The sequence below is a fragment of the Schistocerca nitens genome, chromosome 7 (genome assembly GCF_023898315.1).
Source record: "Schistocerca nitens isolate TAMUIC-IGC-003100 chromosome 7, iqSchNite1.1, whole genome shotgun sequence".
NCBI lineage: Eukaryota > Metazoa > Arthropoda > Insecta > Orthoptera > Acrididae > Schistocerca > Schistocerca nitens.
Genome location: NC_064620.1, coordinates 522,865,562 through 522,891,580, shown reverse-complemented (window position 1 = coordinate 522,891,580; position 26,019 = coordinate 522,865,562). Strand labels below are relative to the sequence as shown.

The following is a 26,019-nucleotide window of genomic DNA, read 5'->3' as shown; positions in this document are numbered from 1 at the left end:
TGTCTAACCCCTGGAAAAGTTCCACACTGTCCACACCTCTTTCTTCTTTTTCTAAACTAGAAAGAATCCTCTATGTTTTGTAAGCAAGAGCATCAATCCATGGCTGAGTGTACTGATGTATGAATGCCACAGACCTGCACAGTGATGGCCTTTTTAGTATTCGAGGAGCTTCATACCTTTGTCGCACAGATGCTGTACAACTCCAACTACTATCATTTCATAATAATTGACCCCTGACTTTGCCCTGTATTTTGGTTACTCCGGACATGTGGAAATGTTTACTTTTATTTGGTGTATGACTATTACATTTTAACTGAAAAGGGAGTGATAATATTTTCCAATAAGTGTGCTTTTTTGAACATTTTTTTGGTGAGTAACAGCTCTGAAGAGATACAGAAGCCAGACTGCAATTGTGTTCACAATTTCCTTTGCACAGTTTAAACATACAACCATTCCTTTCTAAATTGTCATTTTGTTGTAATAATGGTGGATGTAGATGGCTGCAATTTTCCTAATGGTGATGTGACTCGCCGATCATTCAAAGTGCCGCCGCGCAATTACGCACGTCCTCTATGTGCGGCGCTGTCTGCCAGCCATGCAGCAGCTGCGCCACCTAAGCGGCCAGCCGAGCAGCGGCCACTAGACTGGGACTCAGTGCTCATTCGAATGCTAACGTGTACACGTCTTGCTTGTGAACTTACTCTGTGACTTATATGTGTTGTGTCGTTCTGAAATATATTTGTTAAACTTGATGTTATAACAATTGGCGACGAGGTAGTGGATTTTTCCTTTTCACCGTTGACCCACAGGGTTCCAGGGCTACTGTCGAGCAACTATTGCAAAATCTCCTTGAATAGCAAACACTTCTAACAGCGGCGATTCGCGATTTTGTCGCGGCGTCAAATGCGGGGCGTTTCTCATCATTGGCTTTACCTCCTTTTCCTCCTTACGACGAGACGGCGGAAGACTGGTCTGATTATGAAACACGTCTTCGACAGCACTTCTTGGCATTCCATGTCACGGACGAACAACCATGTAAGTCTCTGTTCCTTTCCTGGATATCACCTCAAATGTATCGGTTGTTGTCGCAATTGGCTCCTTTGAAGGATCCTGCATCTTTGTCCTTTGCTGAAATGTGCTCACTTCTGTCTGTCTATTTTCAAAAGCCAACGCATGTGGTAGCCTCTCGTGTTGCCTTTTATCGTTGTCAAAAACAGCCACATCAATCCTATCGCGCTTGGGCTGCTGAACTTCACGGCCTCAGTCGAAAGTGTCAATTTGTTACTGACGTTCACTAAGAATCCTATGCCGATTCCATGGTACGGGATGCTATTATCCTGTCGGCGCCCGACAAAGACGTTCGGCAACATGCCCTTCAGTTGGCGAATCCGACTCTATATGAAGTTCTCTCCATTGCGCAGTCTTTTGAAATTTATCGTGCCGCTGGGGTGCAAATAGAGGCGTGGGGTGATGTTGGGGAAATACAACCTCTGTGCGCTGTTGACGATGCGTGCGGCGCGTCCCCGCCGGCCGACGTGGCCGCAGTGCGCTCCCACGCGCTGCCTCGGCCTAGCCATAAACAACCCGCTAAGAAACTGCAGCAAAACCCCCGGCAACTTCCTTCATGTCCGCGGTGTTTTACGAAACATTCACGCGAGGATTGTCCCCAACGTTGGGCTGTGCGTCACAATTGCAAAAAGAAAGGTCATGTGTCTTCCGTTTGCAAATCTGACCGCATACATGATGTTCATGAACATGACGCTGATTCTGATTCTGTGTTGTCTGTCAATTGCACTTCTTCCCTTTCAGGGAAGTTATTCCTCACTGTACAAATCCTTGGTCGAGATGTTCGCATGCAAGTGGATACCGGTTCTGCTGCCACTATAATTAATTCTCAGACGTATCTTCAGTTGGGTTCTCCACTCCTGTCACCTGTCACTCGGCAATTACGGACGTACAATAAACAGAAGATTTCTCTCTTGGGACAGTTTAATGCTGAGGTATCTTACAAATCCGTCGTTCGCACTGTTCCCATATTTGTGGTCAACCAGAGCAACACGGAAAATCTTTTTGGTTTCGATGCCTTTCGCGTTTTTGGTTTCTCCATAGATGCCTCTGTCAATATTGTCTCTGATGCTATTCCTTATGCTCAACTGGATTCCTTGTCAATGACATTTTCGTCCCTTTTTTCTCCTGGGTTAGGCCGTGCAAACGACTTTGAAGCTCATATCACGCTCAAACCCACTGCTCGGCCTAAGTTTTTTCGGGCTCGGCACATTCCTGTGGCCCTTCGTGATCGGGTAAAACGGGAGTTGGATCGTCTCACTACTTCAGGGGTCTTGCTTCCTGTCACTTCCAGTGAGTGGTCCTCTCCTGTTGTTGTCGTTGCTAAGCCAAATGGTGATATTCGTCTCTGTGGCGATTTTAAAGCCACTGTAAATGCTCAATGCCTCATCGACACTTACCCTATGCCCCGTCCTGAAGAACTGTTCACTTAACTTGCTGGAGGCCAGTATTTTTCTAAAATTGACCTGTCAGAAGCTTATCATCAAATTCCTCTCGACGCTGCTTCCCGGCAGTTTCTGGTCCTTAACACGCCTTTCGGCCTCTATCAGTACCAACGATTGCCATTCGGGGTTGCCAGTGCCCCTGCTCTCTTTCAGCGATTCTTGGAACAATTATTGCTCCCTGTCCCTGTGTGTATCAATTACATGGACGACACTGTTGTCACTGGCTCCACCACTGAAGAACATCTTCAAAATTTCATGTCTTACAGACTGCCGGTCTTAAGTGTAATCTTCATAAATCACAATTTTTGCAGGCATCTATCACGTACTTGGGGTTTCAACTCTCTCGAGATGGTATTCGTCCGCTTCAGCAAACTGTCGCTACAATCGATGCCCTTCCTCGCCCTACATCTGTTAAGGAACTGCAGGCCTTCTTGGGGAAAACAGCATATTATCACAAGTTTTTACCGTCTGCGGCTTCGGTGGCTCAGCCATTGCATCGCCTGTTGCATAAAAACGTGCCTTTTCACTGGTCTGCGTCATGCGATGCGGCTTTCCAGAAACTGAAGACTATGCTGAAACAGGCCCCGTGCCTGGCTACTTATCGACCTGGCCAACATCTTGTTCTTGCCACAGACGCCTCTCAATACGGGGTCGGTGCAGTCCTTGCGCACCGTTTTTCTGACGGTTTGGAACAACCCATTGCTTATGCCTCCAAAACGCTCATGGATGCCCAACAAAAGTATTCTCAAATTGAAAAAGAAGCTTTGGCCATTATTTATGCTCTTCATAAGTTTGGTGTTTTTCTCTATGGATCCAAATTTCATCTTGTTACTGATCACAAACCACTTGTTTCCTTGTTTCATCCATCGTCACTTCCCGACAAGGCTGCACACCGCCTCCAGCGTTGGGCTCTTTACTTGTCTCGTTTCAATTATGAGATTCATTTCCGGCCAACGGCTCAACATGCAAATGCTGATGCTCTGTCTCGTCTTCCCATGGGTCCTGATCAGGCATTCAATAGGGACGAACTTTTGTGTTTCCACCTGGATGTTGCTGAGCAGCAGGTTGTAGACGGGTTCCCCATCACTGGGGACAGGATGGCGGCTGCTACGAGTTCTGACCCTACCCTCTCCCGGGTTTTACGCTGTATTCAGAAGGGTTGGCCCGATTGCCCGTCCGCTAAGACTTCTGATCCGTTGCGGAACTACTATGCTTTGCGCTACCGCCTCACGGCTAGGGATGGAGTTATTCTCCTCTCCACTGACAATGCTTCGCCGCGTGTCATGGTACCTGCGTCTTTGCGTGCTTCGGTCTTGCGCCTCCTTCACCAAGGGCACTGGGGTGTGTCTCGCACAAAATCCCTGGCGTGCCGTCATGTGTACTGGCCTGGCATGGACTCTGAAATAGCACACATGGTTGCTGCCTGGGGCCATTGTGCGTCACAGGCCGCTGCCCCGAACTCATCTTTGTCACCGTGGCCTTCGTCTGAGAAGCCCTGGGAGCGCATTCATGCTGACTTTGCGGGACCCTTTTTAGGTACTTATTGGCTCCTCGTAATTGACGCCTACTCTAACTTTCCTTTCATTGTCCGTTGCACGTCGCCTACCACCGCAGCAACCACCAGTGCTCTCACCCGCATTTTTTCTTTGGAAGGCCTCCCCTCTACTCTTGTTACTGATAATGGTCCGCAATTTGCCTCTTCCGAATTTGCGGATTTTTGTGCTCGTCACGGCGTTATGCATGTCACGGCCCCGACTTTCCATCCACAATCCAACGGTGAGGCTGAATGACTGGTTCGCACATTTAAGGCTCAGATGCGGAAACTTCTGACTTCTTCTGCTGCTAATGAAGCGCTTCTCCAGTTTCTGGCTTCTTACCGTTTCACCCCCATGGGCGACCACAGCCCGGCTGAGCTCTTACATGGCCGACAGCCCCGGACGCTACTTCATCTTCTGCGGCCTCCCACCTCACGGCCGCGGGTGCCTTCCCTTGGCTGGTTCACCGCCGACGACCTCGTCTGGTTACGGGGATATGGCAGGCGGCCAAAATGGAGCACGAGCCGCATCTTAAGACACCGTGGCAGACGCCTGCATGAAATCCAGATGGACACGGGTGTTGCAGTGCGTCATTCGGACCAGCTTCGGCCTCGTGTGCCAGCAACGCCTGTTCCGAATGCCGCTACACCACCTTTGGCTCTACCTGACGCTCGGGATCTTGGCATCTCTCAATACTCACAACGCAGCCCTCTCACAGTCATCGCGATGCCAGCACAAGAACGGACGCCACCAGGAGACGTGCCCATGCAGGAACCGGATAACCATCCTCTGTCAGAGCAAATCTACTCGCCTCCTCCTCCAACAGATGCCGACACATCGCCCATGTCTCCTGTCATATCAACTGGACTTGCCGCAATGGGCAGATTGGTGCAGGGGGCCCCAGCAGCTTCGACCCCTACGTCTCCTGTCATCTCGACCCGTTATCATCGGGGACACTTCCGTCCGTACGGGAAGCCGCCTCCTCGAGACTTTATGGCGAGTCAAACAACGCCTATGGACGTTAGCCATCTCCAGGACATCTCCATCAAGACCAGTGCAACAATTTCGAAGGGGGGAAAAGTGTTGTGACTCGCCGATCACTCAAAGTGCCACTGCGCAATTACGCACATCTTCTACGTGCGGTGCTGTCTGCCAGCCATGCAGCAGCTGCGCCATCTAAGCGGCCAGCCGAGCAGCGGCCGCTAGACTGGGACTCAGTGCTCATTCGAATGCTAACGTGTACACATGTCTTGCTTGTCAACTTACTCTGTGACTTATATGTGTTGTGTCGTTCTGAAATATAGTTGTTAAACGTGACGTAATAACAGGTGATATGTATGGTCAATACAAAAGATGTAAATGCAAGCTCTGTTGTTGCCTTTCACAAATGTTATGTTTTTATGCACATGAATTTACATAAAGTGCTAATATCACATGTTCAATTTACTTACTTTTGCATTTTTATGCGCCATATGCCTGTGTTTGCTATGTTGCCAGACATCTGAACAGTATTGCTCTCTGATACGAAAAACAGAGTTACGAAAGATTCATAGTGATCAGTCCGTGGAATTACTCTGAGGCCAAAAAAGAACTGGTCATGAAGTTATATATCAAAAACAGTACAGACAACTTCTGAATGTCTTGCTATTAGTGAAAGTATAGTAAAACACATTATGAAAAAATACTGAAAAACTATTTCGTTTATCAACAAAAATTAGTTCTGGCAGGCAATAGAAATTTGTATCGAATAAGTTTACACGGGGAGTCATAAGAAGAAAAACCCATGACTTTTGTATGGAGAACCAGTTTCGAACAGTAGCAACAGTATTGGAGAAGTTAAAGACTGAAGTGGAAGGCATTTCCTGATATGACATGGTGTACTATTCAGAAATTGGGTTTCAGATACAAAAAGCAAAGAACCTACGCTTTTAAGAAATAGTCCAGTGGCATGAAAAAGAGATGAGTTCTTGTGGGGAAATAGAACACTTGCAAAACACTGGATGGAATACTTACTACACTGATGAGGGTTGGTGTGGTGCAAATCATTCCAGAAAGTTTGGATAGCAGGAACAAAAAATGCCTTGTGCACCAGTTGTTGTTGTTGTTGTTGTCGTGGTCTTCAGTCCATAGATTGGTTTGATGCAGCTCTCCATGCTACTCTATCCTGTGCAAGCTGCTTCATCTCCAAGTACCTACTGCAACCTACATCCTTCTGAATCTGCTTGCTCTCTGTCTATGATTTTTACCCTCCACGCTGCCCTCCAATACTAAATTGATGATCCCTTGATGCCTCAGAACATGTCCTACCAACCAATCCCTTCTTCTAGTCTAGTTGTGCCACAAATTCCTCTTCTCTCCAATTCCATTCACTACCTCCTCATTAGTTATGTGATCTACCCATTTAATCTTCAGCATTCTTCTGTAGCACCAGATTTTGAAAGCTTCTACTCTCTTCTTATCTAAACTATTTATCGTCCATGTTTCACGTCCATACATGGCTACACTCCATACAAAAACTTTCAGAAAACACTTCCTGACACTCAAATCTATACTCGATGTTAACAAATTTCTCTTCCTCAGAAATGCTTTCCTAGCCATTGCCAGTCTACATTTTATATCCTCTCTACTTCGGCCATCATCAGTTATTTTGCTCCCCAAATAACAAAACTCATCTACTACTTTAAGTGCTTCATTTCCTAATCTAATTCCCTCAGCATCACCTGATTTCATCCGACTACATTCCATTATCCTTGTTTTGCTTTTTTTGATGTTCATCTTATATCCTCCTTTCAGGACACTGTCCATTCCGTTCAACTGCTCTTCCAGGTCCTTTTGCTGTCTCTGACAGGATTACAATGTCATCGGCAAACCTCAAAGTTTTTATTTCTTCTCCATGTATTTTAATGCCTACTCCAAATTTTTACTTTGTTTCCTTTACTGCTTGCTCAATATACAGACTGAATAGCATCGGGGATAGGCTACAACCCTGTCTCACTCCCTTCCCAACCACTGCTTCCCTTTCATGTCCCTGACTCTTATGTCTGCCATCTGGTTTCTGTACAAATTGTAAATAGCTTTTCACTCCCTGTATTTGACTCCTGCCACCTCTAGAATTTGAAAGAGAGTGTTCCAGTCAACATTGTCAACAGATTTCTCTAAGTCTACAAATGCTAGAAACATAGGTTTGCCTTTCCTTAATCTATCTTCCAAGATAAGTCGTAGCTTCAGTGTTGCCTCATGTGTTCCAACATTTCTATGGAATCCAAACTGATCTTCCCTGTGGTTGGCTTCTACTAGTTTTTCCATTCGTCTTTATAGAATTTGTGTTAGTATTTTGCAGCCGTGACTTATTAAACTGACAGTTCAGTAATTGTCACACCTGTTATCGCCTGCTTTCTTTGGAAATGGAATTATTATTGTGCACCAAAAAAGTATACAATTATCACGGCAAGTGTTCAAGAGTGGAATGACTGGAAAGGAAGAATTCAAAAACCATTTGGTTCTGGGAAAAGAGGATAAATGTGCCACATTGGGAACAAAGATTGGTTCAGGCAAAATGCTGGCTTATGTTTGACTGAGCAAAACGGAGGTGTAGATCATCATTCTGAGATGAATGACACACTATACGAAGAGTGCTTTAGGAGCATTCTCAAAAAATTACCAGACAGAATTGTGAGTTACAGATGAGGCTCCATATCACATGATGATAAATCCAGAATCACGAAATCCATCTCTGAAATGAAAGGAGGAGGATTCTATTATTGAATGGATGGAAAGGAATAATGTAGAGCTTACATCTAATGCCACGTAATAATTTACTAAAGCAGGCCTACTGGATGCCAATGGTCTTGCTGCGGTGGTAAGAACGGTTCCTATCAGATCACTGAAGTTAAGCAATGTCGGGGTGACCATCCGGTCTGCCAAGTGCTGTTGGCAAACTGAGGAGCTACTTGACTGAGAAGTAGCTGCTCCGGTATTGTAAACTGACATATGCGGCTCCTGTCTCGTAAACTGACACATGACCAGGAGAGCAGTAAGCTCACCATATGCCCCTTCATATCCGCATCCAGTGACGCCTGTAGGTTGAGGATGACATAGTGGCAGGTCTGTACCATTGGGCCTTCCATGGCCTGTTCGGACGGAGTTTAGTTTTAGTTTAGGCCTACAGGATCATGCACGACTGAACAGTGAAAGTGAACTGCGCTCAGTTTGTGAGGAAATAGAAGTTCAGTGGTTGTCTGTGATGTACTGTGAATTTAAGAGTGTTGAAAATATCGTGGACCTTCATCATGAACGTGGTAGCAAATGAGAACATAAATTTTAAGATAAATGATACTTTTAACTATTGTGTCCTATTCAGAAACGTGTTCCCATTCCCAATAGGAAATTCCTGATCCAAATACACAACTACAGTAGCAGCAACGAGACCTCAGCCAGCAGCAAAAATGGTGTAGTGGATACAACACTAAACTGTTGCATCTAAGGTCGTGAGTTCAAAACTCACCTGAACTGTAAAATTTTAATTTCTATATTCGGTTTGAGTACATTCTAGAAGTATCCACAAACGACAAGAATCATTGTACTGGAATGTTTCGTAACTGTATATATACGGTATGTGTTCTGGCCGGAGGCAGTTCGCTCTGCACTCTTGTGTGTGCAAGTGCTGAATAAACCATCATTAAGTTAAGTTAGTGTTCGTCACTCATCTAATTACACCTTCTTCTACATCACAATATATTTGCCAGAGGAAGCACAACAGATTGGTGCTAGAAAAAAACCACCGAATTTGTTGCAAGTGACTAAAGTTCCAGGAAGTTTGCAATCCTGTGAGACAGCTGTGGCTATAGAGCAGTGAAAAAGACATGAACAAATGGAGAGACCTCCCTATGTCCTGATTGCTGGGCCAAGCCACGACTGATCACTGCACAGTGCCCTCATCTGACATTGCCACAAATGTCTAAGGAAACAACAGACAGAACTGGTATTGCATTTTGCAATTAACATCAGGTAAATATTGCTCCCAGATGCTCACCACTGATTAGCAATGGGCTACTAATTATCAGCAAGCTTACCACCTCCTTATGTTCTACAACAGACAAGTGATATTTTAGGGCCAACAGAAAGACTGCCTACCCAGCCGAATGGTTAGTGTCACTAACGCAGGGGTGAAGAAGGACCCAGATTCAATTTCCAGTACCTCCTGGATTCTTCTCAGGCACAGAGGTCTCTAAAAGAACCCACTCAGCCTCATGAGTCTGAGTGAGGAGCTGCTTGAATAAAGAAGCAGCGGCATCATAAGGATTTAACACTGCTGGAGAGATTGGTGACATGCTGATCACGTCGACGATCATAGATCGCTCCCTGTCTGCCTTGTAGGCAGCAGTTAGTCAGAACATGCCTAAGGTCTAATTTCGGAATAGTGTTTTTGTTTAAAAACTTAGATTGACACAATATATTTTTAGCTATGTACCCCAGTACAATTAATCTGCACCTTGAGGAAAGCCACTTCAAAACAGCCAAAATGTTGATTGTCTGATATGATGAGGTGGCATCACATCATGAGGGATTTTAATAGAGTTTCTTTTTTACAGTAGCTTCAGAATACAATTTCAGAGAAAGACATCATGTAAAGTACATTAATTTACTTTTTTTTCCTTTCTGGAAGTTTGGCAGAACATACTAGGTTGGTGCATAAGTTCGTAGTGTTTTTGTTTTGCATGATGGTATTCTGGTTGCTGTGGGTTTATTTTGTTGTTGTCTTCAGTCCTGAGACTGGTTTGATGCAGCTCTCCATGCTACTCTAATCCTGTGCAAGCTTCTTCATCTCCCAGTACTTACTGCAACCTACATCCTTCTGAATCTGCTTAGTGTATTCATCTCTTGGTCTCCCTCTACGATTTTTACCCTCCACGCTGCCCTCTAATACTAAATTTGTGATCCCTTGATGCCTCAGAACATGTCCTACCAACCGGTCCCTCCTTCTTGTCAAGTTGTGCCACAAACTCCTCTTCTGTGGGTTTATTTAACAACTGTCATTGTTTATTTGTAGTTCTCTGTTGCTTTCTGAGTTGTCATTTTGAGAGCGTTAGTGGAGCTGTGGATGCTAGACAATGGAATGCCAAGTGGAGAAATTTGAAAATTTTTGACATTCTTCTGTTTGAGTTCAATAGAGGGGTGACAGCTGCACAGGCAGCATTAAACATCTGTGCCATGTACAGGGATAATGTCATTGGACAGAGCACTGCAAGAAAATGGTTTTCTTGTTTTAAGCAGGATCATTTTGGCCTTAGTGACTCTCCACATTCAGGAAGACCTTCAGGGTTTGATGAAGATCATTTAAATACATTAATCCACAATGATCCATATCACTGTACTTGAGAACTGGCAATTGTGATGCACTGTGATCACTCCACCATCATGTGATATTTGCATACAATGGGGAAGGTTGAAAAATTGGGTTTATGCAGACCACTTGCTCTAAGTCGAAATCACAAAAATCAGTGGGTGACCATATGTGCATCTCTGCTTACTCATCATTAATTGGCTCGTGAACAACACCAAACATTCCTATCTTGCAGTGTTACTGGTGACGAGAAATGGCATCTCTATGCTAACATAAGGTTTGAGCCCAAACAAAGCAGCAACTCCCTGTACGAGGAACTGCGCGCTTCCACAAAAGACAGTATTACATCTGGTTGGAACAGCAATGGTGTGGTACACTATGAATTGCTTCCCCGAGTTTAAACTATCAGTGCTGACATTTACTGTCAACAACTGTCAATAACCAGCAAGATTGTGTGAAGTGATGCTACTTCAAGATAACACCTGCCCGCACTCCGCTAGACTAACAAAAAACACTATACAGGATAAGGGTTAGGAAATCATTCCACACCCACCTTATTCACTCGATCTTGCACCCTCAGACTGTTCACCTTTCACTCTCTGTCGAAAAGCTACACCAGCATTGACAAGCTGTTGTAACTAGTGAAGGAAACTATACTGATGACTAAAGTCTCTGTTATGTGTATCTGTTGTGTTTTTTACACTTATGGAAGAAAGCTATGAACATCAGCATCATCCCACTAGTTTAATAATTTCAAACTATGGCTTTTGAAGTATATAATTCACATTCTATTTAATATCTAAATCAAATAGATTTTATAGACTCTGCTTAGTTATTAGCTCCTGTTAATGTACTAAATGCTTTACTCATGTTCTGATCTTACATACAGAACTGAATGTAATATTTCTTACAATATTCTTCTTATTCGTTACATGTGAGATAGGCTGTTTTTTTAGCTACACCTTTAATTCCATATATATCTGTTTTTGTAACTCACTGTGACTTACATACTAAAATTCCTTGGATGGGTAAAAAAATACCAAATGAGATATTCCTATAAAATTTGATGCATAAATGGTATTATCAGTTGAGCAAACTTGAGAAATGCAAATTGTGCTTTAATTGGATACTGTTATTTCAGCAGGGTTAAGAAAAAAACCAACATGGCTTGGACTGGAAAACATTATTGAAAATCTGGCAAGATGAAAATTATTTTTCCTTTTAAATAATTAGTAAGTTAATACAAAAAAAAATTCATTTTTACCACAAAGTATCTACGTTTCCATACAATTAATCGTATTTTCTATAATTCCTGCAACTTTGAGCAGTTAAATTTAAAGAGTTTAAGTAGTCTACTTTGATTTACATACCTTGAGAGATCCCAGTTCTTTCCTTAATGTTGATAGTTTCTCATCAGTCTCCCTACGGTCTGGTTGTTCATTTATGACTTTAGCCAAAACGTCATATTCTATACGGTTTTTCCTCACAGTTTTTGCTTCTTGAAGTTCTTGCTTTGTGCTTTCTATTTCTTCTTTTGCATTCTGTATACGCCTTTCTATTTCTTCAGCTAAACTTTCATAATTTCGTAGTTCAGCTGCACTCATTTCAGCTGAGAGGCGTGATTTTGTCATTGCAAATTCACACTGTGAAAGCTGTGCCAGCATTCTGTCATGAGCCAAGGCACTGAAACAATGAGAACAATTACTGTGCAAAATTAAGTAAATTTTCTATAGCTTTCATAAAACAAGCACAGTTACGACACCATTATGCTAATAACCATCTAGCCTGTTTCCTTACACCTATGGTCCTTTACCTTCCCCAAATATGTGAAAATAGCAAAACAAATAAATATGAATAAAGGCAGTCCTAATAAAGCTTTTTAATATGAGGCTTCCTGTAAAAAAGGAACATGGTTGGCTTGTAATTAAAGGCTCAGAGGTGGAATTACCCAGAAGATGTATTTCACTATATTTTTCAATCATATATTACAAAATTTAATTACCAGTAAGCATTTTGAACATTTCTCACTGGCATTTAAATAATGGTGGTCAACTTTTTAGAACTGTTGATATCAAGTGACGTTATATCAATGGGTGATATATAGTCTTAAGGCTGCACAGTGAAATGCAGAGAGCTTCATCCAGCAGAGATTTGTGAATGCGGCTTCTGCAGAGCAAAGCTCTTATGGGCTTCTACAACACTCAACTAGCAGTGCCTAAGGGTGGTGTACAAACCCCAAATTTACGGTTAATATAAGTTTCACTACCTAGTGAGAGTTTCATGAATGATTAGAGTAAATAAAGGCATGAGAGGTGTTAATACTTTCAGTTGCTAACAAATTTATTGCTTGTGAACAGCGTATACCTGATGAAGTGTGTGTCATTTAAGACAATTTTTACTGCCATTATTCAGGTGCATTCTGACAGTTTTCACAGTGTGACCATTAGATAGAACTGAAGATGACAAAAAAATCAGTACGTAATAGAAACCACAAATTGCTTTGACAGAAAACTACTACATCTGTACATGTTTAGAACTGTTAAGACATGTACTGTTCTATTGTTTGCTCTCATTGATCAGCCAATGACAAAGGTCATCATATTACAAGACAGAAGGCTGGAAACCACTTTCTAGGTACACCTTTTATTGGGGGACTAAGTGCATCAGTGCTTGGAAGGAATGTCCACAGTGTTTGGACAAGACTGAGCACATAAGATGGTTCAAATTGTGTTAGAAAGTAAGTGGTTTCCTGTTCAAGATGAAGTAAGTCATCAGCAAGCAGAAAATTATGTTGAAACTTCCTGGCAGATTAAAACTGTGTGCCAGACCGAGACTCGAACTTGGGACCTGTGCCTTTCGCGGGCAGGTGCTCTATCATCTGAGCTACCCAAGCACGACTCACACTCCATCCTCACAGCTTTACTTCTGCCAGTATCTCGTCTCCTACCTTCCAAACTTTACAGAAGCTCTCCTGCGAACCTTGCAGAACTAGCACTCCTGAAAGAAAGGATATTGCGGAGACATGGCTTAGCCACAGCCTGGGGGATGTTTCCAGAATGAGATTTTCTGGAAACATCCCCCAGGCTGTGGCTGTGGCTCCTTCACAGGAGAGCTTCTGTAAAGTTTGGAAGGTAGGAGACCAGATACTGGCAGAAATAAAGCTGTAAGGACGGGGCGTGAGTCGTGCTTGGGTAGCTCAGATGGTAGAGCACCTTCCTGCGAAAGGCAAAGGTCCCGAGTTAGGGTCTCGGTCCGGCACACAGTTTTAATCTGCCAGGAAGTTTCATATCAGCACATACTACACTGCAAAGTGAAAATCTCATTTCAGAAAATAATGTTGTAGTATGCAAATAGGTAAGGAGAAACAGTTAATGTGATACCACCAAGTACAGGCATCTTCTGGTCTGCCTTCATCTACAATTCTCACCATTTTACAAGACCACATTCAGGCGAGAAACTTTTTTCCTCCACAGAGCAAATGGCACATTGTCTCTCATGGTGCACAGAGACCTCAAAAAAATCTGAAAAGTGTTGTGCCTCACTATGTGAGTAGCACTTTTACACAGACAAGTTGTAATTTGCAGCTTCTTGTTTTCAAGCTACTACTATTCAACACATTCTTTATATGGTGTCTGTCTTCACTAATACTGTTATTTATGTTAAGACAAGAGATGGAACATAACTGAAGTCAAAATAGTGTCTCATACGTAATTGTTTATAGATCTTGCTGGGAGGAGTGTATGCTAAGCATACTATTGTCTTTTTACTAATTAGGACAAGAATATAAATAAAAGTTTCAGCGATTTAAACTTGTTCTAGAATGCATACAATCTTTCTTTCTCATTGCACAGCAATGTCTATTGTAGAAGATGAGAGATTTATTACCAAGTAAAATACAGGGTGTTACAAAAACTTTCAGGAAACATTCCTCACACAAAAATAAAGAAAAGATGTTATATGGACATGTGTCCGGAAATGCTTAATTTCCATGTTAGAGCTCATTTTAGTTTCATCAGTTATGTACTGTACTTCCTCGATTCACCACCAGTTGGCCCAATTGAAGGAAGGTAATGTTGACTTCGGTGCTTGTGTTGACATGCGACTCATTGCTCTACAGTACTAGCATCAAGCACATCAGTACATAGCATCAACAGGTTAGTGTTCATCATGAACGTGGTTTTGCAGTCAGTGCAATGTTTACAAATGCGGAGTTGGCAGATGCCCATTTGATGTATGGATTAGCACGGGGCAATAGCCGTGGCGCGGTACGATTGTATCGAGACAGATTTCCAGAACGAAGGTGTCCCGACAGGAAGACGTTCGAAGCAATTGATCGGCGTCTTAGGGAGCACGGAACATTCCAGCCTATGACTCGCGACTGGGGAAGACCTAGAACGACGAGGACACCTGCAATGGACGAGGCAATTCTTCATGCAGTTGACGATAACCCTAATGTCAGCGTCAGAGAAGTTGCTGCTGTACAAGGTAACGTTGACCACGTCACTGTATGGAGAGTGCTACGGGAGAACCAGTTGTTTCCGTACCATGTACAGCGTGTGCAGGCACTATCAGCAGCTGATTGGCCTCCACAGGTACACTTCTGCGAATGGTTCATCCAACAATGAGTCAATCCTCATTTCAGTGCAAATGTTCTCTTTACGGATGAGGCTTCATTCCAACATGATCAAATTGTAAATTTTCACAATCAACATGTGTGGGCTGACGAGAATCCGCACGCAATTGTGCAATCACGTCATCAACACAGATTTTCTGTGAACGTTTGGGCAGGCATTGTTGGTGATGTCTTGATTGGGCCCCACGTTCTTCCACCTACGCTCAATGGAGCACATTATCATGATTTCATACGGGATACTCTACCTGCGCTGCTAGAACATGTGCCTTTACAAGTACGACACAACATGTGGTTCATGCACGATGGAGCTCCTGCACATTTCAGTCGAAGTGTTCGTACGCTTCTCAACAACAGATTCGGTGACCGATGGATTGGAAGAGGCGGACCAATTCCATGGCCTCCACGCTCTCCTGACCTAAACCCTCTTGATTTTCATTTATGGGGGCATTTGAAAGCTCTTGTCTACGCAATCCCGGTACCAAATGTAGAGACTCTTTGTGCTCATATTGTGGACGGCTGTGATACAATACGCCATTCTCCAGGGCTGCATCAGCGCATCAGGGATTCCATGCGACGGAGGGTGGATGCATGTATCCTCGCTAACGGAGGACATTTTGAACGTTTCCTGTAACAAAGTGTTTGAAGTCACGCTGGTATGTTCTGTTGCTGTGTGTTTCCATTCCATGATTAATGTGATTTGAAGAGAAGTAATAAAATGAGCTCTAACATGGAAAGTAAGCGTTTCCGGACACATGTCCACATGACATATTTTCTTTCTTTGTGTGTGAGGAATGTTTCCTGAAAGTTTGGCCGTACCTATTTGTAACCCTGTATACTTAACATTTTGTTCCACATGGCAAAGTAGACATTCAACCTATGACTATTGTGTACAAGTTGCCATTTGTGAAGTCTGCATTAATGTCTCTTTAATCCTATCAATTAAGTCCCAGAATTGGGCATGCTTTACTTCCTGCAATATGAGGTAAATAATTCCAGTCAGATATGAGCATTTTACTGAGATTAGTGTTAAAAACAAGCCTATTATTAAGATACTGAAATGCGCATGAGAAATACAAAATGCATCTACTGATTCAAAATGAGTTTGTTGCTGGACTTAGTCAACACATGAATTAGTCTTGAGAATATTGGTGCAACATAATTTATAATAAAACATAAGGAAAAGAGAGAAAAGGATAGTGTGGGAATGCTCAAAGGAAGGGACAGACAATATGGACAAGAAAACATGACAGGTAATTTAATGTTTTGGATTTGTGTGTGTGGTTATTTTTCAAAACTTATGGAAATTACAGTTCTCAAGCTACCTTTTTCCAGTTTATGTGCCACCCTCCTTGCACACACAGTGGACTTACACCCATGGGTGTCTATGCGACACGTGTCAAACTTTAACGAGAGTTGTTGCCTCCACATTTATGTTTAGGTTTCATTTGTAGAATTTCAGAAAAGGATACTGTTGTGACAGTGCCACGATATTTAAAAGTGCCGCTACGTCAGTATGCGAACACGGCGATAGAGGCGCTCCGCAACTCGGCTGAGCGTGGGAGCGCCACCTAGCTATGAACGGTGCCGGCCGCATGTCACGGCACGGCAGTCTAATGACAGATACAGAGTTGGTAGCATGTAACCCGCTATTGTTTCTACGTTTGTATATCCACGCAATGTATTAGTGATTAAAGGTTATAACACTTTTTGGCGACGAGGTCGGATATTTTTTTTCCTGCGTTGTGGAATTGTGTGTTCGTCTCGGGGCAGACATGGAACAGCTTATGCAAGCACTCATTGAACAGCAAACACAGCTGACGGCTGCTATTCAGGCGTTGTCGACGTCGCTTACTCATCGTCTGTCTTCCTCTTCTCCGCCTCCATTCCCTCCTTACGACGAGGCCGCTGAAGACTGGGAGGATTATGAGAAGCGTTTGCGGCAACACTTCTTGGCTTTCGGCGTTGTCGACGCTCCTATGTGTAAGTCGTTATTTCTATCTTGGATTTCCCCACGGATCTATCAGCTGCTATCTCAGTTAGCCCCTCTGCGGGAACCTGCCTCTCTGTCCTTCCAAGAATTGTGTGACTTATTGTCTATTACCGAAAAAACACCCACGTCGTTGCCGCCCACGTGGCGTTCTACCGGTGTCATAAACAGCCCCATCAATCTTACCGGGCTTGGGCGGCAGAACTACACGGTCTGAGTAGGAAATGTCAGTTTGTCACGGACACTCATCATGAGTCTTATGCTGATTCAATGGTTAGGGACGCTATTCTACGGCTTGCTCCTGATAAAGAAGTTCAGCAATGTGCCTTACAACTGCCAAACCCGTTGTTGTCGGAAGTTCTAAGCATCGCTCAATCTTTTGAAGTGTCTCACGCTGCTGGTGCGCAAATAGACACGTGGTGTGATGTAGGCGCTGTACAGACCACTTTCGACACGGACAATTTGCCTGTTTCACAGGGGAACGACGATGTGGCGGTGGTTCACTCGCGTCAACAACGTCGCGTTGGGCCGCCACGAAAACAGCAACCACAGAAGCAGGTTCGTTCCGCACTTCCTTCTTGTCCACATTGTTTTGTACAGCATGACAGGGCCGCGTGTCCAAAACATTGGGCCACATGTAATTCATGTAGGAAAAAAGGCCACATCGCTTCTGTGTGTCAGTCCCCTAAAGTTCCTGTCAACGAGGACGAGGCATCGGACATGGATGTTAACTGTGTGCTTTCTCAAACAAATAAGTTGTTTGTTACTGTTCGTGTTCTGGATAAAGACATTCGCATGCAAGTGGACACTGGCTCTGCAGTAACTCATTAATTCTCGCACGTATTTGGAGTTGGGCTCCCCTCCCTTGTCTCCAGTTACGCGAAATCTGCGAACTTATAATAAGCAGAAAATTCCTATCGTTGGCCAGTTTGATGCTTCCACTGCCTACAAGTCTGTTGTTAGGCCCCTCACGTTTTATGTGGTGGATCATGCGGGCACTGAAAACCTGTTCGGTTATGATGCTTTCCAGTTGTTCGGGTTCTCCATTGATGATGATGTGCACCTCATATCTGAGGATATTCCGTATCAACAGCTGGATGGGTTGTGTTCTGAATTCTCGTCCGTGTTCTCTGCTGGTCTGGGTCGCGCCAAGGATATTGAAGGCCATATTACTCTTAAACCTACAGCTCGCCCTAAGTTTTTCCGGGCACGCCCTATTCCGATGGCGTTGCGTGCGCCTGTCAACAAGGCTGAGATAGACAGGTTAACAGCTTCAGGGATTCTCCTTCCTGTTACCTCCAGCGAATGGGCATCGCCAATCGTGGTGGTTTCTAATCCAAACGGGAGTCTGCGATTGTGTGGTGATTTTAAAGCCACTGTCAACGCTCAGAGCCTCATTGACACTTATCCTCTTCCCCGTCCTGAGGAGTTATTTACCAAGCTCGCTGGGGGCCAGTTCTTTTCCAAACTTGACTTATTGGAGGCGTACCATCAGTTGCCGTTGGATGCGTCTTCCAAGGAATTTCTAGTCATCAACACTCCTTGTGGGTTGTATCAGTACCAGCGGTTACCATTTGGCGTCGCTAGCGCGCCGGCCATTTTTCAGCGGTTTTTGGAACAGCTCACGGCTTCCGTTCCCGGCTGCATCAACTACCTGAATGACATTGTTGTCACAGGGGCCTCCACTGAGGAGCACCTTCGCAATTTGCGTTCACTGTTTCGGGTTCTGCATTCGGCTGGGTTGAAGTGCAATCTGGACAAGTCTCAGTTCTTCCAACCCTCCATTGTGTATCTTGGTTTCCACTTGTCCCATGAGGGTATACGTCCTCTACATCAGCACGTTGCGGCCATTACCGCTCTACCTCGGCCGTCTACGGTCAAAGAACTTCAGGCGTTTCTAGGCAAGATTGTTTATTATCACAAATTCATTCCATCCGCAGCGGCGGTGGCTCATCCTCTGCATCAGCTGTTACGCAAAAACGTTCCTTTCTGTTGGTCCGACGAGTGTGAGCAGGCTTTTGTCCGCCTGAAGGCTCATTTGCAGTCAGCGCCTTGTCTTGCCACATTCCGTCTGGGTCAGCACTTGGTTCTGATGACTGACGTGTCACAGTATGGCCTAGGGGCTGTTCTCGCCCATCGGTATGAGGATGGGTCAGAACGACCCATCACCTATGCTTCCAAGACCCTCAACGATGCCCAACGGCATTACTCTCAAATCGAAAACGAGGCGCTCGCTATCATTTATGCTCTAAAGAAGTTCAGCGTTTTTTTGTATGGTTCTAAGTTTCACCTCATCACCAACCACAAGCCGCTGGTCGCTCTGTTCAGCCTCTCGGCGTTGCTTCCGGATAAGGCAGCTCACCGCCTGCAACGTTGGGCCTTATACTTGACTCGTTTTCACTATGAGATTCACTATCGCCCCACGGCCCAGCACGCCAACGCTGACGCGTTGTCGCGTTTGCCGATGGGCCCCGACCCGGTTTTCGATCGAAATGAACTACTCTGTTTCCACATTGATGAGGAAGAACGTCGTGCGGTCGAGGGTTTTCCACTTACAGGTTCGCAGGTCGCGTCGGCTACTGCGCGGGACCCGGTCCTGCGTCAGGTGATCAGTTTTGTTCAACGGGGTTGGCCGGACAGGACCAAGGGCCGGGCATCGGATCCCCTTCGCAACTACCATGCCTTGCGCCTTCGTCTGTCTGTTCTTAAGGGTGTTGTTCTTCTGGCCACGGATGGCGCATCTCCACGGGTCGTGGTGCCAGCCTCTCTTCGCAAAGATGTTCTCAAACTATTGCATGAAGGCCATCGGGGGATTTCCCGCAGGCACGTTTATTGGCCCGGTATTGATTCGGACATCGCCCACATGGTCGCTGCGTGTGGTCAGTGTGCTCAACAACTGGCTGCACCCCGTACAATGCCCTCTCCGTGGCCTGATCCGGTGCAGCCATGGGAACGGGTGCACGCTGACTTTGCCGACCTCTTCCTCGGCACTTATTGGCTACTGTTGATTGACACCTTCTCGCGGTTTCCGTTTGTTGTTCGATGTCCGTCGCCCACCACTGCGGCGACAACGCTGGCTTTGTCCAAAATCTTTGCGCTAGAAGGTCTTCCATCCACGATCATCACAATGGCCCTCAGTTCTCTTCGCAGGCCTTCCGTGATTTTTGTACTGGACAAGGGATTCATCATGTTACAGCACCACCCTTCCATCCGCAATCGAATGGGGAGGTCGAGCGCCTTGTCCGCACTTTCAAAAGCCAGATGAAAAAATTCCTTAGTGATTTTTCCACAGATGACGCTCCGTTGCAATTTCTGAGTTCTTATCGCTTCACGCCTCTGGGTGATCGCAGCCCTGCTGAACTCTTGCATGGCCGCCAACTGCGCACTCTACTGCACCTGCTTCACCGTCAGGCCTTGTACTGTGTCCCCTAGTGCGGGAAACTACTCGGTGGGCACCGACGTGTGGGCACGAGGGTATGGATCTCGCCCTAAATGGATTCCAGGGGTGGTCAAGGCTCTTCGCGACCGCTGGCTTTGTGAAATACATACGGACGACAGCATGGTTGTTCGCCATTACGACCAGATGCGCCCACGAGTGGTGGCCACGCCGGTGCCACCGCCCCTTCTTTCGCCTCCACCAGCCCGAGAAGCCAGTCCTGTCGCTGCTGCCGATCTTCCGTGCGTGTTGCTGCAGCCGACGTCGCTACCGCTTCCGAGTATGCCGGAACTGGCCCCAGTCGCGCCGCCGCCTTCTCCGGGACCCATCTCGCTGGAGCACACCCCCAGGTCCACGACGCCTATGGATGCTGCTCCGGAGTTTTCACCCATCATCTTGTCCAGGAGGCACGTTCCACGCACAAGGTTCCGTCCTGGACATTTTCGACCATACTCTCGTGTTTCTCCGCGGGATCTTCTCGGGGCCTCCCAAGAGGCCATGGATATCTCCGCACTGTCCGTGTCTCCAAGGAAGTGAGTGGTTTTTTTTTTTTTCAAGGGGGGAAAAGTGTTGTGACAGTGCCACGATATTTAAAAGTGCCGCTACATCAGTACGCGAACACGGCGATAGAGGCGCTCCGCAACTCGGCTGAGCGTGGGAGCGCCACCTAGCTATGAACGGCGCCGGCCGCATGTCACGGCATGGCAGTCTAATGACAGATACGGAGTTGGTAGCATGTAACCCGCTATTGTTTCTACGTTTGTATATCCACGCAATTTATTAGTGATTAAAGGTTATAACAGATATATCACTCACACTTTAAAGCATATAGGAGAACAATAACAGTGAATTCTAAAACAAATTTTAGTTCTCTTCAGTCACATTGCACAACAGATAGGTAATTGTAAGACATAGTTCTCTTTCTGCAGAGTTATGAACCTAGTTTATTTACTTATTTAACACAGAATTACAGCAACAAACTAAATACTTTAAATAGAATATTATTGTTTTCTACTATGTAACTGATGTATTTAAACCAAACATGTGTAACAGTTTAAATCATATTTCTATCAATTTTGGTTAGGCAGCTAGAACTGTTCAAAGTTTCAGGGAAGGATGTAACATGCTGTATGTAACTGGCTGTGTTCAGATGGTTGTTCTGGTGATGGAATCTACATTTAAGTGAGTTGAGAACACAATAAGTAGTAACACCATGTTTTGAAAATGTCTTCTGGAAACTGGACACATCCACACACACCTGCAGCAAATCTTTACCCAATCAATATCATCTTCCATTCAGTTCAAACAACACAGAGTCACCTGGGATAAGGTCTGAGCTACTGGACAGAAGCTTGAGAATTTTGAAGTCTGCTGTAAGTCATTGCCCTGTGTAACAAATGTGAAGAAGTGTGTATTCTTAAGGGATGGTGTTAATTGCAGAAACAAACCCACTAAAACTATCTTAATTATTTCAGTATAGTAAAGAGTGAAGTGGATAGTCACTTTAAAGCACCGATGACCTTCTGTCAAAGCAATGATAAACAAAAACTGTACAGTAAAACTACTCATTTGTGTACCTCCTTGTACAGTGACTGTGAAGTTAATTAATTAACACATATTGCCAAGCTAACAGAAACTTGAACTTCTAACTACAGTGGATATATGGTGAGAAGCAGACTGTGTCTTGTGGACTTGAATCCTAGACAAACTTTCCTAGTTCTTTCTGATGTTCAATAATTAAACACCATTTAGAGAAGAAAATGAAAATATTTAGAAAAAAAAACCCTTAAGCACATAGAGACACATTACATGACCAATATAACAAATAATTAAATAACTAGTGTAATGTGGTCCTGCATAAGGTGCCTGGGAGTGATGGTCAAGAGTATGGGGGATAGTAACCATTTGCAACAAACGTGTTAATATGTGGAGGCAATACATCCTGTGAAAGACAATGAAAATATCTATCACAAAGCATACATACACTTATGCATAACATGTGTTGTGAGCTAATGAAGACGCATGACTGTGCTATCACAGTACGTCTCTCCCAAAAAGGGATATTGTCATTACATTTGGATTGCAACATAAACTGTGGTATTTTGCATAGTGTGCGATGTTTGGCCAATAATACCATAGGTCCAGGGCACATATAAAATGGACATAGAAACTATGCACAAGTAGTTATAGAGACATTGTTTTTGAGAGCAACTTAAAAGTCATTTCAGAGGTACTGAAAAAATCTCGTAAGTTAACAATTTTATCAAAGCAATTTACAAATCGGCACTGGCTCCTGGACACACATCTTTCTGTTTGTTGCTTTCAACTTGAATAATTTGATATTATTTCATCTTCCTTTCCCACACTTTTTTTTTCATCACTGCAGTTCAGCCTTCACCTCTTTATTCATATCTTATCTTTACAGTCATATCCTTTTGTCTGCACGTTTACTAAGTACATGTATCTCCTTTGTTTGTCTCTATTTGTAGCTATAGGTTCTAGAAGTCAGTTTGAAAATTTTTTACAGTTCCGACACCACTTTTCCAGCTAGTTATGTGTCTTTATTTCGTTGATAATTTTCTTCCCTTGTTCAAAAATCTCCTTTTTCTTACTTTTCATCACAAATGCCTTTACTGACTGGTCCAATGTTGTTCGTTATTACCAACTTCCAATGAGGATTTATTCTGAGCACTTTATTATATATAGAGGGGTCCAGAAAAATATAGACACTCTTTGATATCTTTGGAACAAAATGACACATCGTTGCAATTCTGTGCGGTAGCGTAGGCCATCGTTTTCTTAACAGACCTTGGTGTGCATTTTCCAGCAGATGACAGTACACCAATGAATGACGTAAGATCACTTGAGCAATGAAAGCCAGTATTTACGTGGCACTAGAAGTACAAAAAGATGATGGAGGTCCAATGGCAATGGCATAATCTTTACGGAACTCAGCCACCAATACGTACAACAATTTATCGTATTCGGGATAAATTTGAAGCCAACATTACTGTTCAGGATTTGCATAAGGGACGGTCTGGCTGACCATAAACATCAACAAATCCAGCTTCCAGCAGTGATGCGTTGCAACATTTTACTCCGTCTGTCCCAAATCTGTGAGACAGGATGCACGTGAAAGTGGGGTAAGCTGATCAAACGTTCAGTGAATTCTGAAGAAACATACGACAAATTCTGAAGGCTGCAAACTGGAAAGTGTACACACTAAGATCGCTGCACACTATGAACAAGGACAACCCGGATCAAAGTATAGAGTACTGCAAATGGTTTGATGGCATGCTTTGCGAGGATTAACGGTTTGCAGGGATCGTTATCTGGTCTAATGAGGCGCAATACAAACTGCACACTGCAAACCACCACAGCTGCATGTACTGGGCTCCTGAAAATCCTTATGGTCATGCTGACAAACATGTTATCTACCACATGTTAATGTATGACGTGATCTGTCATTATGCAGTTTGACAGGCACATTTTTCTTTGATGGAATCGTAACTAATGAGGTGTATCTTCATATGCTGCAAACACTGATGTTACCTGCTACCCACAAGGTGTTTGGAAATGAAAGATTTTATCTACAACAAGATGGCGCTCTGCCTCACTACCACAGAGATGTCAGAGCCAACTTGGATGAAATTCTACCTGGACTATGACAGGAGCTGTTGAGCACCCACAACAGTCTCCAGAACTTATACCTCTTGACTTTTGCCTAATGAAGTTTATCTACAGAATCCAGCTACACTGAACAAGCTATGAGAAACCGTCGAAGTGTCTGTTTGGCTAGCACACCAGCAACACTGACAGCTGTACTTCAGCCAACAGTTCATTAGCATCAATGTTGTTTGGCTGCTAATGGGGGGTAGCTTTGAACACATAAAATAACTCCCTCCCCCCCTCCCCCTGAAAGAATGGTAATGATATGTCATTTTGTTCTATTAAAATTGAATATAAAAGAGTGCCTACATTTTTCTTTATGCCCCTGTATTTAAACTGTGAATCTCAGTAATCATGTTTCATTGCTATTTCCGTTGCATCAATCATCATGCCACAATCAAAATCCTTTGTATCATTTCATAATAGATAAAATTGTAAGGTTTCAACAGCAATATCAGAAGTGGCTAAGAACATAAACCCCCTCAACAGGACACAAGATTCCTCAGAATTAAATCAAGGTACATAATATCAATGTTATGGCACAGCTATAAAGGTCCAGATACAAACTCATTGAAGTGGGAAAATAAAATTGTCCTTAAAATCACACAAATATGCAAAAACTTAAACATCTACATTTTGCACGTAAACTGAAGACAATTCCTTTTGTAGTACCCAATGCACAGAGTTACTAAAGAACAGATTTTTAAGGGAATCACAGAAGTTGGTCCCCCCCCCCCCCCCCCCCCGGACAAATGGCAAACAAAATTGGGGCAGTCACTGAACATGCACTGTAATGAATCATATGTCTATAATCAAATGCCAATTATAATAATTACATTCTTACAAGCCTGTGTTACCACAGACTCAAAATTAGTGAAACCTCTGCACAAGGGAGGTTAAGTAGATGAATTCAACAGCTACTGGTACCATTATGATTTGTGCTTCTGAATTATTATTATTATTTCTTTTCTTTCTCAGACGTTATGTCTGGTTAAAAATGGAAAGTGACACGGACCTTGATCAAGCGTGACTTCCTTTTAACTGTACGTTATATGTTACATTGCATTTAGGAAGTTTCGGGTACTTGAACAAGTATCAATAATTACAGATTTCTGTAGTTGTATATATAAGTTTGGATGTAGCTGTATTGCGTTGATGTACTGGTGGATATTGTGTGGTAATAATTGGTATAATGTCAACTTTATCCTGATGCCACATGTCCTTGACTTCCTCAGAGAGTTGGATGTATTTTTCAATTTTTTCTCCTGTTTTCTCCTGTATATTTGTAGTATTGGGTATGGATATTTCGATTAGTTGTGTTAATTTCTTCTTTTTATTGGTGAGTATGATGTCAGGTTTGTTATGTGGTGTTGTTTTATCTCTTATAATGGTTCTGTTCCAGTATAATTTGTATTCATCATTCTCCAGTACATTTTGTGGTGCATACTTGTGTGTGGGAACGTGTTGTTTTATTAGTTTATGTTGTATGGCAAGCTGTTGATGTATTATTTTTGCTACATTGTCATGTCTTCTGGGGTATTCTGTACTTGCTAGTATTGTACATCCGCTTGTGATATGATCTACTGTTTCTATTTGTTGTTTGCAAAGTCTGCATTTATCTGCTGTGGTATTGGGATCATTAATAATATGCTTGCTGTAATATCTGGTGTTTATTGTTTGATCCTGTACTGCAATCATGAATCCTTCCGTCTCACTGTATATATTGCCTTTTCTTAGCCATGCGTTGGATGCGTCTTGATCGATGTGTGGCTGTGTTAGATGATACGGGTGCTTGCCATGTAGTGTTTTCTTTTTCCAATTTACTATCTGCGTATCTGTTGATGTTATGTGATCTAAAGGGTTGTAGAAGTGGTTATGAAATTGCAGTGGTGTAGCCAATGTATTT

The 26,019-nt window shown here is 43.7% G+C and overlaps 1 protein-coding gene across 1 annotated transcript in view; it reads right to left on the bottom strand.

Annotated features, from left to right (window-relative positions):
- Positions 1-26,019, bottom strand: part of LOC126195825 (THO complex subunit 7 homolog) — a 74,627-nt gene that overhangs the window by 941 nt on the left and 47,667 nt on the right. The window contains exon 3 of the mRNA XM_049934468.1: positions 11,759-12,071. Within this exon, the coding sequence (XP_049790425.1) occupies positions 11,759-12,071 (313 nt within the window). The remainder of the gene's footprint in view (positions 1-11,758; positions 12,072-26,019) is intronic.